A 14460-nucleotide genomic window follows, 5' to 3' on the forward strand; every position below is an offset into this window, starting at 1 on the left:
CGGCCTAGGGTCAGGGAGATGGCTGCTGGGGGTGTGCCAGGCGGGTGGAAGGGCTCACCTGCAGGGGGGGCTCACCTGTGGTCAGCACCTGCTCATTGTCTGCCAGGTCCCAGCGCTCCTCCTTCCGCTGGGCCCCGCTCACGATCACGTAGTCGCAACTGGCCGGGTCTGTCTGCATCTCGATGTAGTTGACGCAGAGGTGGCACTTCATCCGGAACCTGGGAGGGGGCCGTGCAGGGGTCAGGAGGCTGCGGGATGCCTGGAAAACCCCACACCCTCCTTTTCTCCCACCCTCTGCCATGCTTCAACAAATATTTATTAAACACCTACACGCGGAAATCTACTGCTGGTGAGACACAGGCCCGTCAGCCTGTAATGACTTTCTGTCAGTGAGGCTGAAGTTCAATCATTCGTTCATTCACCTATTCATTCATTCAGCAGATGCTCATGGGCTAGGCCACCTTGTGGCGGGCTCGGTGCCAGCTGCTGGGACACAACAGCAAATCAAGCCCACTTGTTTGGGGAACTGTTCCAGTTGGGAGGGTGTGCTGACAGTAAGGAGTCCAGCATATGATATTGGCTGGTACCACTTTAGAAAGAGCCTGAGAGTAGTTTTGAGCAGAAGCTGAGAAGGTGAGGGGCCCTGTGGAAACACAGGGAAGGGTATTCCAAGTGGAAGGAAAAAGAGGTGGGGCTGTCCCAGGTGTATTCAGGATGACCAAGGAGGCCTGAGGGGCTGGAGGGATGAGTGGGCAAATGGGAGAGATGGAAGCAGGGAGGTGATGCAGTTCATATGGGGCCTTGTGGGCTGTGGGAGGACTTGGGTTTTTGCTCCGAGGGCAGTGGGAGCAACAGAAGGTTCCAGGGAGAGGAGGGATGTGCCCTGATGGACATCCCAGGACAGTTTCCAGGAGACCCACAGGGAATGGATATCAGGATGGGGGCACAGGCTTCTGTCCTGCTCAGGCTCCTTTGTGGCCCCCTTGCCCTGCAGCCACCCCATCCACCCTCGGAGCCGCCTGCTAGGCTGTCCCTACCTGTAGATGGGGGTCGTGTAGTAGTTGCCAACCTTCTTCTTTTCTGCGTTGTAACGAACACCTGGGAGGGGTGGAACAGAGTGGAGGCTCAAGCCACCCCCGGGGTGTCTTCCCTGCATGGGGGATGGACAGGTGTGACATTTTGCTGTCTGGGAGGGAGGGCACCCGGAAGGCTGCTGGAACGGGGGGTGGGACAGAGCAATGTCCGAACTGCCTGAGAGATGTTTCCCCCCAGAGTGGGCTGGGGCCAAGAGCCTGGGCTCAAATCCCAGCAGCACCACTCACCAGCCGCCTCACCTCTCTGGGCCTCAGTTTCCCACTCTATGAATTGGGGATGAATTTAACACTTTCTGTGCAGGGCAGCAGCATGTATCATAGGAGATAAATATACACGACTTGCGTAGAACGGTAGCTGGCACTTGGTGAGCACTGAAGGGAATGAGCAGAGTTGTTTTTTAAGCTGGCTTGCTGGTTAGAAAACATAGATGCTTCTGTTTGGTCTTGCGTGCTGGGTAAAAAGAGCTTAAACTAGAAAACTGGATGGGTGGGGTGGTACTGCCTGGCTAGAGTTCCACGTCCTAGACTGCTGCTCCTGTCAGTGACTCTGAGGGGGACTGTGGTGTCAGGCTCAGCCCAGCTCTGTCCCCCGAGCGTCTGACATCCCCACTGGATCTGATGGGGGGGAGGGCATTTTGAGGTGATGAGGTCTGTTCCCTCCTGCCCAGAGATGCAGGCTCCTGTTTGCAGAGGGAGCTGCTCCCCATGAGGGAGGTGTTTCGAGGAGATGGGGCAGGGAGGGGGTCTGAAAGGGTCAAGTTGCCTGCTCAGCTGGGCCATGACACACATCTTTCTGTTTCTCTGCCCCCCTGCAGCATGGTGAAGGGTCCTGATGGTAGCAGGCAGCAAGAACAGGGGCTGACACTGTTCTCAGCCCTTTCTATACCACTTGGGGGGGGGGTGACTCTTATGATCTGACATGCATGAGGTGAACTGAGGCACCCAGAGGCTCAGTTGCTTGCCCAAGGTCACCGAGTTGGAAGTGGTGGAGAAGGTGCTTGAACCCAGAGCCCAGCCTCTTTTTCTTACTTTTTTTTAAACATGGGCAGGCACTGGGAATCGAACCCGAGTCTCCAGCATGGCAGGTGAGAATTCTGCCTGCTGAGCCACCATGGCCGACCCAGAGCCCAGCCTCTTGACTGCCCTTCAGGGACTCCCCTCAGCCTGCGGGTCACTTGGGTGCCCAACTTCTCCTGATTCTGGATTGGGAGCCCTGGGCAGAGAGTATCTCTGCACCATGCCAGGGAGTTAAAGGGGCCAGATGTTTCCAGAACTCCATGTTCAAGGCTGGGGCTGGGGCAAGGGCAGGGCAGGAAAGCTCACTACAGTAGGGTGATGAGTGCCCCCGACCCCCATTCACATCTACTTGGAACTCGGAATGTGAGCTTAGCTGCAAACGGGGTCTTTGCAAATGTGGTTAGGAAGATGAATTCATATTGGAGTAGGGCGGGCTCTAAAACCAATGACTGGTGCCCTTAAAAGAAGAGGGAAATTTGGACACTGACCTGCAGACACACAGGGAAGAAAAGGCCAAATGAAGGTGGGGAAGACATTAGAGTGATGCAGCCCCAAGTCTAGGAAGGCCAGGAGCCCCCAGAAGCTGGAAGGGGCCAGAAAGGCTCCTCCCCTAGAGCCCTGGAGGCAGCTGCTCTGCTGACAGCTTGATTTCAGAGTTTTAGCCTCCAGAAAGGTATGAAGATACCTTTCCCATGTTTTAAGCCCCTCAGTTTTTGGTACCTGGTGACAGCACCTTCGAGGGAACTCAGGCACTCACCCATGCCAATGTGGTTCTTGCAGCCGTCACACCAGATGTTGTACGGCATCTCGAATCTATAAAGACAGGGGACATCTTACTTCCAGGTGTTTGTCTGTCTGCTCTCTGCTTCTTGGCACCTATAACTACGGCTGCAGGTTCTCCCAGTCCAGGATGCAACCCTGATTCTGGGGGCAGAATTCAGGGCCATATTTCCAGAGTGGGATTCAGGACAACTTCAGGCTAAGCACACTGTGGCTCTTCTGTTATGTGGCTCTCTGGCCGACTAATGGAGCCCAGGACAGAGTCTCCTCTGGGGGCTACTGGGCCAACAATGCCACATGGGCAAACCTCCCTATTTAACTCTTTACTCTGAAGTAATCTAAATGTATAGGACTTTTGCAAAAATAATACCAAACCTATACAGAGAATTCCAACATATCTCCCCCTCCTCCAGATACACCAACTTTTAATATTTGCCATGCCATTCTTCCATACATCTACTGACACTCCCTTCTGAGCAAAGGAGAGAGCTGGTCTCAGGCCACAGTGCCTGGTTGAAGTTGAGTAAAATTGTTTTACTGTCATTATAATTTTTTTAAACAGCTCTATTGACATCATATGACTCTGACATTCTATGAACAGAAGTGATAGGCTTCCTTTCAAACTAAAATCACTAAGTAATAAATAAATAAAAGTGAGATGTCGTGTCAAAGAGAAAATGCCAGGCAGCTAAATGTATGGAGATGGGTGTTTAGCAAACAGATGGATGGATATGGGGTGCAAAGGACTGAGGTGAGGTGAGTTTGGTCAGGTCTGGGGCATGAGGAGACAGCAGGAGTTTTGAGGTGCCCTCTGGCCTTGTGCCTCCTAAGGCTCCTGGGACCTGTCACCTTGACTCCTCTTCTACAGACATTCTCAGCCATTATGGGTGAGATGTCCAGAAAGACAAGTTGAAGTCCTAACCACAGTACCTGTGAATGTGACCTTATCTGGAAAAGGGAAGAAGAGAGACAGAGATGGTCACAAAGGGGAGAAACCCATGTGAAGACAGAGGTGGAGATTGGAGTGATGTGCCTACAAGCCAAGGAATGCCAAGGACCATCAGCAAACACCAGAAGCTGGGAAGACGCAAGGAAGGATTCATCCTTCCAGGTTTTGGAGGGAGCTGACCCCTTGATTTCAGGCTTCTGACCTTCAAGACTGGGAGAGCGTAAATTTCTGTTGTTTCAAGCACTTGGCCCCAGGAAATTAAGACCCCTCTAACTATCTGACCCTGAGGACTGATGAAAGATGAGGCAGAGGAGGAAGAAACAAGGGCTCTTGTTTCTTCCTCCTCTGTCAGCCTCACAGGCCAGTATGTGCTTCCCGCAGTGGAGGACCCATGGGCTGCTGGCCGGAACAAGAGGAGAGCCTGCGGGAAGGGCCACTGCCCTGGTCTGACAGTGGTAGAGGCTGTAATTCTGTACCTGCCCCACACCCATGCCCTCTGAAATGTGTCTCCATGGCTCCTCCCATCAAGAGGCAAAGTTTATTGCCACCCCTTGTGTCCTGACTTGTTTTGGGCAATGAATGAGACAGAAGTGACGGTGTCCTGGTTCTGGGTCTTGGCCTCCAGAGGTCTTGGGGCCTCTGTGTGCTGTCTTGTGGAACCCTGTCACCGCCCTGGGAAAGAACCTGGGCTAGCCTGCTGGAGGATGAGGGACATGTAGAGCAGAGCCAGATCATACTGGTCCAAGACCATTCTTGGTTAGCTAGTTAGTGCCCAGCCAGCTGAACCGACCCCAGTTTCATGAGAAAGCCTGATCCAGATCAACAAAGCCCAGCCAAGCTGAGTGGAGGCATCCAGCTAACCTACAGACCTGTGATCAATAGTAAATGCTTAGTGTTTGTTATGCAGCAGTAGCTGACTGAGACAGTGGGTTTTTGCGTTAGGGAACTATAACCTTGCAGAGCTAGGGAAATCAGGGGGTGTGAAATTCTCCTTCAGTCTGATACCAGGTGGCATAAAGGCAGGTGTTTGCAGGTGTTGCCGGGGCCTTACCTGATGATGAGGATGCCCTGTGACAGCTTCCGAGCCCGCTCCCGAAGGGGGTGGCTGTTGTGGTATCGGTTGAGGGAGCCATGCTGTGTGGAAAGGATGAGGGAAGAGGTAAGCACTGCTGAGCCAGTTTGTTTATGCTCTCTTCAGTCCTCACCGCTTTGGGCCAAGTGGCTTAGGGGTTGAGAAGGGTCTCATTCTTATGTCCTGTGGGGATTTTAACACCAGGGAGGGTAGGGGTTTCGTTGAAGCAGGTGGCTTGGAATTAGGAATACCTGAGTGCAAATATACATCTCCTGCTTAAGAGCTGAAAGCACTGTGTCCTTGGGCAAATGACTTCGGCTTTCACCTTCCTGAATCTCAGTTCCCCTGTCACCAGGAATAATGATTGTCATTCCCTCTGGGTTTTGTGTGAGGGATTAGGTGAGATGATAGCACCGGCAAATGCTTACTGGGTTCTTTATGTGTATCATCTCATTTTATCCCCCAGTGAGTCCACGAGGGTAGGCCATTTTACTTCCCCCTTTTGACATATGGGGAAACTGAGTCGTGTGCCCAAGACCATACAAGAGGATCTGCTAATTCACTCAACAGCCATTTGAGTGGATGCCAGGGAGAGACATCCCTGCCCTTGGGGGACAGATGTTCTAGTAGGGGAGACTGACAGCTCACAAATGAGTGAAAAATACATTAGCTAGTTCTAAGGGTTAGAAAGATAAAGGACGGGCAATCCAGAATGTATAAAGAAAATGTGGTCCATCCAGACAATGGAATATTATTCGGCCATAAAAAGGAGTAAGATTCTGATCCATGCTACAATAAAATTCTGAACCTGAAAAAAAATTATGCTAAGTGAAAGAAGCCAGACACAAAAGGATACATTTTGTACAATCCCACTTATATGAAATACCTAGAATAAGTAAATCAGAGAGACAGAAAGTAGGTAAAAGGTTACTGGGGGCTGGGAGGAGAGAGAATAGGGGGACTTACTGCTTAATAGGTGTGGAGTTTCATTTTGGGGTGATGGAGGTGTTTTGGACATGGATGGTGGTGAAAGGAGCACAACAGTGTACATGTAATGCTGCTGAATTGCACACTCAATAATGGTTAAAGTGGGGAAATTTTATGTTCTATATTTGTTACCACAATTAAAAAAATAAAGGACTAGGTGGGGGGACACAGAATGAGTTGGTGGTCAGGGAGGACCTCTCTGAGGTCACATTGGAGCACAGACCTAAAGGAAGTGGGGAAGTGAGCTTTGGGCTAAGGGGAGGAAGAGGGTCTAGGCAGAAGGTGCAGCAGAGGGGACAGTGGTCCAGAGGCGAGAGCGGGGCTGAGCAAAGAGGCCAGTGGAGGAGTGTATGACCCCAGAGCCTGCGTGCTGGACCTTGCCCCAAGCTCTTCTAGAAATGCACCAAGACCAATACCTGGCACAGGGTTAAAGGGTCATTAAGAAGTGAAGACAGCCCAGAAGCTCATGTCACAGCAGAACCCATTAGCCCCCATCGCCTCCCCAGGAAAGAACCACGTGCCATGAGGCCCTGCCCTCTGGCTGCTGTAGCAATGGTGGACTCAGAGAAGGCTACCTGCCTCTTACCTTTTCTGGATTGAAATCTGGAGGGTAATACTTGTTCACACCTTTTCTTTCACCCTGGAAAGCAGGAGAGAGATGTGACTCAGTGAGGGGCTGCAGTTAACCTGGGGGCGCAGCCTCTTGGCCCAGGGCTTGGGTGGGGCAAATAACCCGCTATGGCTGATGTGGAAAATACCACATGATTATCTTAGAGAGGCGGCTTTCAAACTTCTTTTTGGGGGGGGGACCATGACTCTCAGTAGTAAATAATTTAGGCTGCAGCTATGTAAATATGCACATAACACAGCTGAAACACAGGCTTTGTGAGACGACCCTTACCTGACCACAAGACTGTATGCTCTCTCTCCTTTTAAATGCTGGCTGCCACCTGCTACACTGATTTCATGACCCACCCAAGCAGTGTTTCTCGAATGTGGCTGCTTGTTACAAGGCATGGATGCCTGGGCATCACCTCCCGAGGCTCTCCTGGTAAAGAACCTGGTCTGGGACATTGGAGCTTGGGCATCTGGCTTTTTAAAAGCTCACTGGGTGATTTCAAAGTACAGTGAGAATTGAGAACCACTGTACCAAAAGTTATGACCAAAGTTTGAAAATACTATCTTAGAGCTCAGAGAGCCTGAGGCTGAAGGGATACTGGGAGTGGGAGGAAAGGGGCTCCTGAGGGGTATGACAAGCATGAGACTGTTTACTCACCATCTTGGTAGCGGCCTATTGCTCCTCACCCTCACGTGGGCAATGTGAAAAGACAAGACAGGCTGACCCAGGGTCCAGTCCTAGGGAGCCAGGAAGGGGGGGTGCAGGGGTCTCCTGTGAAGGTGTCGTGGGCTGTGTGGTGGTGCCAGTCCAGGCGAGTCCCTCCCAAGAGTAAGAGGCATCCAGAGGGTAGCGCTTGTCTGTTTAGAAAAGTAACATTGTAATATCTGTGATTAACTTAAAAACATAAAAATGTTCTTTCATGAACTAGAACAAACATGATACTGTTATAACAAACATATGATACTGTTAACAAAAGGGGTATGTGGTAAAAATGAACCTACTGCAAACTATGGACTGGAGTTAATAGTGTTATTTTAATACTCTCTCATCAAGAGTAACAAATGTAACACACCAATACTATGTGTCAATAATAGGGGACGATAATGGGTATTGGAAGATTTGGGTTCTTTTCAAAATTTCTTTTCTGGAGTAATGAAAATGTTCTAAAATTGATCATGGGGATGTATGCACAACTATGTGATGATACTGTGAGCCAGGGATTATATACTTTGATGGGTATATGAATATATTTCAATAAAAGAGCATTAAAAAAAAGAACAATGTTCTGTCTGCTGCACAGCCAAGAGAGATATTTCAAATCGGATACTTCTTGCACCCTCCACAACCTCACCAGGTCCAGCCCCAGCATCACTCACCTCTTCCCTGGTCTCCTGGCTCTGCCCTTGCCCCTCCTTCCCAAGTCTGCTCTCCCACAGCAACCGTTTAAAATATAAATCTGATGTGTCACTCCCCTGCTTCAACTCTTCCAGTAAATTAACATTTTCAGGAAAAAACCAATGGGGTTCTTGCCTGTCCCTCTGAGCCCACCTCTCAGCTCTTTCCCTCTTACCTTGAGCCAGCCACACTGGCTTTCTGGCTGTCTTCAAAGGAAGGCCAAATACAGGGCCCTTGCCTCTAGGGATTCCCCTGTCTTGAATGCCCTTCCACCAGCTGTCTCCCTGGCCAGCTTGCTCTCTGTATCAGCTCTTGGCTTAAGTATTACCCGCTGACCACCGGATCTAAAGTTTCTTTCCCAGAGTTCTCGTTACATAGCCTTGTACCTGTTTCGTGTCCAGTCTATCTCCCCGACTGAATACACCTGGCACCCCAATAACAGTGACTGAATGAATGACTGAGATAACTGATACAGGTTCTGTAAGAATCAGTCCTGGTGATACAGGTTTCTAACACAGAGGCTCCTTAAACCAGGCCCTGCATGTTTGGAGGAGAGACTTAAAAGTTCTACTTTATACTGTGAAAGAAAGATATTCCTAGGCAATGAGGCCTCTTCTAGAATGGGCACTGACAAAACTTTTCCGGGCCAGATAGTGAATATTTCTGGTTTTGGAGCCATTCTGTCCCAACAACTCAATTCTGCTATAGTTGTTTGAAAGCAGCCACAGGAAAAAGATAAGTGAATGGCGTGGCCACATGCCAACACAACTTTACTTTTGGACAAAGAAGTTTGAATTTTTCATAATTTTCACCTGTCGCAAAAGATTCTTCCTTTGATTTTTTTCCCCCCCAATCATTTAAAAGCCATTCTTAGCCCCAGAGCTAAACGAAATTGGGTGGAGGGCTGGTTTCGGCCCACGGGCCATAGTTTGCTATTCCTGCACTGGAGTCAGGTAGCCTGGTCTCTGACTGTTTCTACCCAAATAACTGCAAGATTGCTAATGGGAACTATGTGCCAGGCAATGCAGCCTGGGTTTAACACGCAGTGCCTCAGTCAGTCCATATTGTTATATTATTTTCAGGCGACAAATGAGGACGTTGCGGGGGGGAAGGGGGCGTGTGCAGGTTAAGCCACATGCTCAGAGTCAGAAGCTGACGAGGGAGCAGAGCTAGGGTACGAAGTTGGTTGTAAACTGTCCCACCATCACACTGAACCTTTCTCAGTCCCAAATCCTCCATCTGCAAAGCATGCCCACAGGACAAGAATTTCCTAAAGACAGTTCCAACTTAAAAATTCCTTTGTCAACAATATCGCTAACTGTCCAGTTTTGGAGTCTCAGTTCCCTGGGTTTGCAATCCCAGCTCTAGGACTCACTAGCTGGGAGACCCTAGCCAGCATGTGAAAAAACACAGCCCTGAGCTTATATTTGCTCACCTGTAAAGAAAACAAGGTGACTCTCGGGGTGGCTATGAATGAAAGGACACAGAAGTGCTTGCACAGAGTAAGTACTGAGTTTACAGAATCTGGAGGTCTTAAGATGGTTTTACCACTCCATTAAGTGGTACCGGTTGGGCTTCAGGGTGGATTTCTAGGAATCTGGTTTTTGGGGTCAAGAGTAGTCACAAGATTCCAGGACTTAGGGCTTGGGTTCGAATCTCCACTCCGCTGCGTCCTAGCTGTGTGAGCCTAGTTCAACCGATTCCTCCCTCTGGACCTCAGTTTCTTCATCTGTAAAATGGGGCCTGTGTAAGTATCAACGTGACAGGGTTGCTGTACAAACTCAGTGACTGAAATAAAGTGCTTCTGACAGCGCCTGAGTGGGCGCTAAATGCCCACTGAATGGGCGCTAAATGTTGGCAGCTTGGGTTACTTAGACTTTTCACCGGTCATCCTACAAAATACCTCAGCCCAGCGAGGCAGGGACTTCTAGGGCCCGTCTTCCAGATGAAGAACCGAGGTGTCCCCTAAGCACCATGCAGGTGCGGGCCGGGGCCGGGTTTGCAGCCGAAATCTGGGGAATTTGGGTTGGGGGTGAGGGGAGGCGCCTGGGGGGCTCGGGTTGGGGGTGTCACAGCCCCGGCCCTCGGCCGCCTCCGGGCGTCAGGCACGCTCCCGCCGAGGCCCCAGGCCCGTGGCGCGCGCGTCCGCTCCGGGCGGCTCCGAGGCTGAGACGAGAGGCGACAGCGAGACCACCGGCCCCTCCAGGCCTCGTCCGCCCGCCCCTCAGACCTCAGGGCACTTACCTGCCCTCCTACTGACGTCATGCCGCGACTGCGCCCGGAAATGCTCGTGCGGCGCGCGAAGAGGGCGTGAGTCCCCTCCGCGTGACGCGAGCTCCTGGCGCTGGGCGGCAGCACCACGCTGATTGGCTAGACGCCGAAAACGCCACCGGATCGGACCAATCCACGTCTGTCCCTCCCAACCAACCGCTGGCGCGTCACGACGCTCCACCCGCTGCCCCGCCCCCTCCGCCAGGCCCAGTCCGAAGCTCGTTTTGGTGACAGCGCCTCCCAGGTGCTGTAGGGGGCAGCTGGGGAACTAAGACTTGATTTGTGTTTTTAAGTACAAATTTAAGAATTTGTAATTATTTGTATATTTATTTGGGGAAAAAATCAAGACCAGACTAATATTTCATGACTCACGAGCGTGATATGAAATTCAAGTTTCAGTGTCCATAAATAAAGTTTTATTGGAACACAGCCAGGCGCATTCTTTATCTGTCCTCTGTGGCTGTTTTAAGGCGTTAGTGATTGAAGTAAATGGCTGCAGCGCAGAGTTTACGTCCCATAAAAGCTAAACTGTTTAATATCTGGCCCCTTGCAAAAGAAGTGTGCCCAGCCTTGTCCTTTGTTTTAGAGCCTCTCTGGGCCACCCTGGCTGTGCCCTCTGCACGGGGAAGTGGCTTTCGAACTTAGTTTTATGCCCTGTAGGGCTTAACTGTATCTGATTGTTCATTTGTTCATTTAACAGATGTTTGCCTGTGGCCTGCTATATGCAACATCCTGGGAGTTTCGCAAAGCAAAGAACACGCCTTCTTTTTCTTTTAAACAATTTTTTTACTGATACCTTCGCACCCCATACAGTCCATCCAAAGTATGCAATCCATGGCTCACAATAAAATAACATTATTGTGTATTCATCATCACGATCTTTTTTAAGAATATTTGCACCACTCCAGAAAAAGAAAGAAAAAGACAAAAGAAGAAAACCATATATCCCTCTCATTGACCACTACTATTGCAGTCTACCTAGTATTTTAAAACCCCTTATCTCTCTCTATTATTTTTATTTATACTTACTTTTTTGTATGCTGAATGGTGGGGTCACATTTCATTCTTTTTTGCATGTGACTATCTTGTTATTGCAGCACTATTTGTTGGAAAAAAAAATTTTTTGGGGGAAGTGCGTGGGCGGGGAATTGAACCTGGTCTCCCACATGGCGGGCGAGAATTCTGCCACTGAACTACCCTTGCACGCACACACACGCACACCTTATTATTTTTGTCCTTGTTCTTTTACTCATCAATCCATATACTGCATAAAGGGAGCAATCAGCCACAAGATTTTCACAATCACTTAGTCACATTGTAAAAGCTATGTAGTTATAAATTCATCTTCATTAATCAAGGATACTGGAATATGGTTCAACAGTTCCAGGTACTTCCCTCTAGCCACTCTAATACACCAAAAACTAAAAAGTGATATCTATAAAATGTATAAGAATAACCTCCAGGATAATCTCTTGACTCTGTTTGAAATCTATCATCCACTGAAACTATTTGTCTCATTTCTCTCTTCCCCCTTTTGGTCAAGAAGGCTTTCTCAGTCCCTTGATGTTGGGTCCTGGCTCATCCCCAGGAGTCATGTCCCACATTGCCAGGGAGATTTATCCCCCTGGGAGTCATGTCCAGAACATGTCCTCTTAGTGATGAGACAGAGAAATCTGCTGGTGGTTTACTGATGCACTGTGAGAGTAATGACCCTGCTACTGTTACTATTACTGCTGCTTCTATTATACTATATTATTTCGTGCCAGGCCGTGTTCTATGTGCCTCACAAATAAATCCTCCTGTAATTATGTTGCTGCATTTTCAGTGCGCAGTTCTCATCAGACAGCTGTAAATTACTTAGATGCATATTAGGTGATAGATACGCTATCATTTCCACTTTACAGATGAGCCAGGCCGAGGAAGGTTAAGTAACTGGCCCAAGGTCACACAGCCAGGAGCGGTGAAGGATTTACTCTCCATGTTCTGGTGCCCTTAACCTATGAGCTGTACTGCTTTGGATGGTATTGCCAAACACAAGGGCTGGGGAACCCAGAAGACTGTTTAACCATAGTGGAGTTTTGGTGAATGGACAGGTGTGGGGATCAACAAGATCCCTTTAAAGGGTGACCCCTGAGCAAATCCTTGCTGAATTAATAGGAGCGAGGCAAAGGAATGGGGTCTGGACAGAGGCATGTCTGCAGATCCTGAGTGTGTGAGATTAAGTTGTAGACACCTTGATCCAATATAGACACCTTGATCTTTTTTTTTAATGCAATGTTATTGCGGTATATTCATGTATCATTTAATCATCCACTGTATACAATCAGTGGTTCACAGTATCATCACATGGTTGTGCATTGATGCTCTCAATAGGTTTTTGAACATTTCCATTACTCCATAAGCATAAAAATAAGAATAAAAATAAAAGTAAAGGTAAAAGGGAGCCCAAAATGTCCCCTACCTCTTATGCCTCCATTCTAGTTTGCTAGCTGCTGAATGCAATATACCAGAAACAGAATGGCTTTTAAAAAGGGGAATTCAATCAGATGCTAGTTTACAATTCCAAGGCTGAGAAAATGTCCCAATTAAAACAAGTCTATAGAAATGTCCAATCAAAGGTATCCAGGGAAAGATACCTTGGTTCAAGAAGGCTGATGAAGTTCAGGGTTTCTCTCTCAAGTGAGAAGGCACATGGTGAACACAGTCAGGGTTCCTCTCTCATCTGGAAGAGCCCATGGCAAACACGGCGTCATCTACTAGCTTTCTCTCCTGGCTTCCTGTTTCATGAAGCTCCCCGGGAGGCATTTTCCTTCTTCATCTCCAAAGGTCGCTGGCTGGTGGACTCTGCTTCTCGTGGCTATGTCATTCTGCTCTGTTCTCTCTGACTCTCTCATTCTCCAAAATGTTTCCTCTCTTATAGGACTCTAGAAACTAATCAAGACCCACCCAAATGGGTGGAGACACGTCGTCACCTAATCCAGTTTAACAAGCACTCTTGATTGGGTTACATCTCCAGGGAGATCTAATGACAGATTCAAACATATAGTATTGAATAGGGATTATTCTGCCTCTACGAAGTGGGATTTAGATGAAAACCTGGCTTTTCTAGGGGCATCCATCCTTTCAAACCAGTACACCCCCCTATAATTTATTTGTTTTTTGTCTTTTTTTCCCACTCATCTGTCCATACATTGGATAAAGGGAAACATCTTGATTTTAATCCAGATTCCTGTGGGTTTGAACCCATTGCACAGAGGACTTCTTGAAGCTGTTATTTTTAATTAAGGCATGGCCCAACTGACTGAGAGTGGGTCATCATCCAGATTACTGGGGACCTCATAGAGAGAACCAGGAAGTCACAGAAACAAGAAAGTCAAAGACATCAGCATGTGACTAGAGGCAGAAATACAAGTCAAGAACCCAAGGATTGCCAGCAGCAGGCACCACAGTGTCTTTGGGAGAGAAAGCAGGACTCTTAGCCTCCGCAAACCCCAGGACGATCCATCTTCATTGTTTAAGTCAATCCATGGTGTGGTATTTGTTGCAGCAGCCTTGAAAACCAAGACACCGAGTATCTTTGTGTCCTGAGGCTGCTATAACAAAGTACCACAAAGCCGGCAGCTTAAAACAGCAGAAATGTATTGTCTCACCGTTCTGGAGGCCGGAAGTCTGAAATCAAAGTGTCAGCAGGACTGTGTTCCTTCTGAAGTCTGTAGGAGAGAATCCTTCCTTGCCTCTTCCAGCTTCTGGTGGTGGCCAACGTCCCTCAGCGTTCCTTGGCTTGTAGACACTCCCGTCTTCACACAGCCTTCTCCCGCATGTTTCTGCCTCTAAAAGGACCTAGTTCATGTTGGATTAGGGTCCACCCTATTTCAGTACGACCCCATCGTAGCTGATTTCATCTGCAGTGATCCTTTTTTCCAAATCAGGTACCATTCTGAGGGGCTGGGGGTTAGGACTTCAATATATCTTTTTGGGGGACACAGTTTGATCCAGTTTGCTAGCTGTGAAAATGTGATATACCAGAAACGGAACAGCCTTACAGCTTTTAAAAGGAGGAATTTATTAAGTTGTTAGTTTCCAGTTCTAAGGCCGTGAACATGTCTCCGTTAAAGCAAGTCTATAAACATGTCCAAATTAAGGCACCAACGAGAGGTTACCTTCACTCAAGAAAAGCCGATGAAGTTCGAGGTTTCTCTCTCAGCTGGAAAGGCACGTGGCGAACATGGCAACGTCTGCTAGCTTTCTCTCCAGGCTTCTTATTTTTTGAAACTAC

General features: G+C 48.6%; 1 protein-coding gene across 10 annotated transcripts in view; it reads right to left on the bottom strand.

Moving 5' to 3' along the window:
* The window catches only part of YJU2B (YJU2 splicing factor homolog B), a 51434-nt gene that overhangs the window by 3847 nt on the left and 33127 nt on the right, over positions 1 to 14460 (bottom strand). For 8 of the 10 annotated variants that reach the window (XM_077121648.1, XM_077121645.1, XM_077121640.1 and 5 more), the window contains 6 exons: positions 7176 to 7375; positions 6486 to 6539; positions 4892 to 4974; positions 2869 to 2924; positions 1038 to 1098; positions 76 to 218 (listed from right to left, as the gene is read on the bottom strand). In XM_077121648.1, the coding sequence (XP_076977763.1) occupies positions 76 to 218; positions 1038 to 1098; positions 2869 to 2924; positions 4892 to 4974; positions 6486 to 6539; positions 7176 to 7178 (400 nt within the window). In that variant the 5' untranslated portion in view covers positions 7179 to 7375. Of the gene's footprint in view, positions 1 to 75; positions 219 to 1037; positions 1099 to 2868; positions 2925 to 4891; positions 4975 to 6485; positions 6540 to 7175; positions 7376 to 9348; positions 9643 to 10157; positions 10264 to 14460 lie in introns of those variants that run through there. The other 2 variants (XM_077121644.1, XM_077121638.1) reach the window with 2 other exon arrangements.

This window comes from Tamandua tetradactyla, chromosome 11, assembly GCF_023851605.1.
Source record: "Tamandua tetradactyla isolate mTamTet1 chromosome 11, mTamTet1.pri, whole genome shotgun sequence".
Classification (NCBI taxonomy): domain Eukaryota; kingdom Metazoa; phylum Chordata; class Mammalia; order Pilosa; family Myrmecophagidae; genus Tamandua; species Tamandua tetradactyla.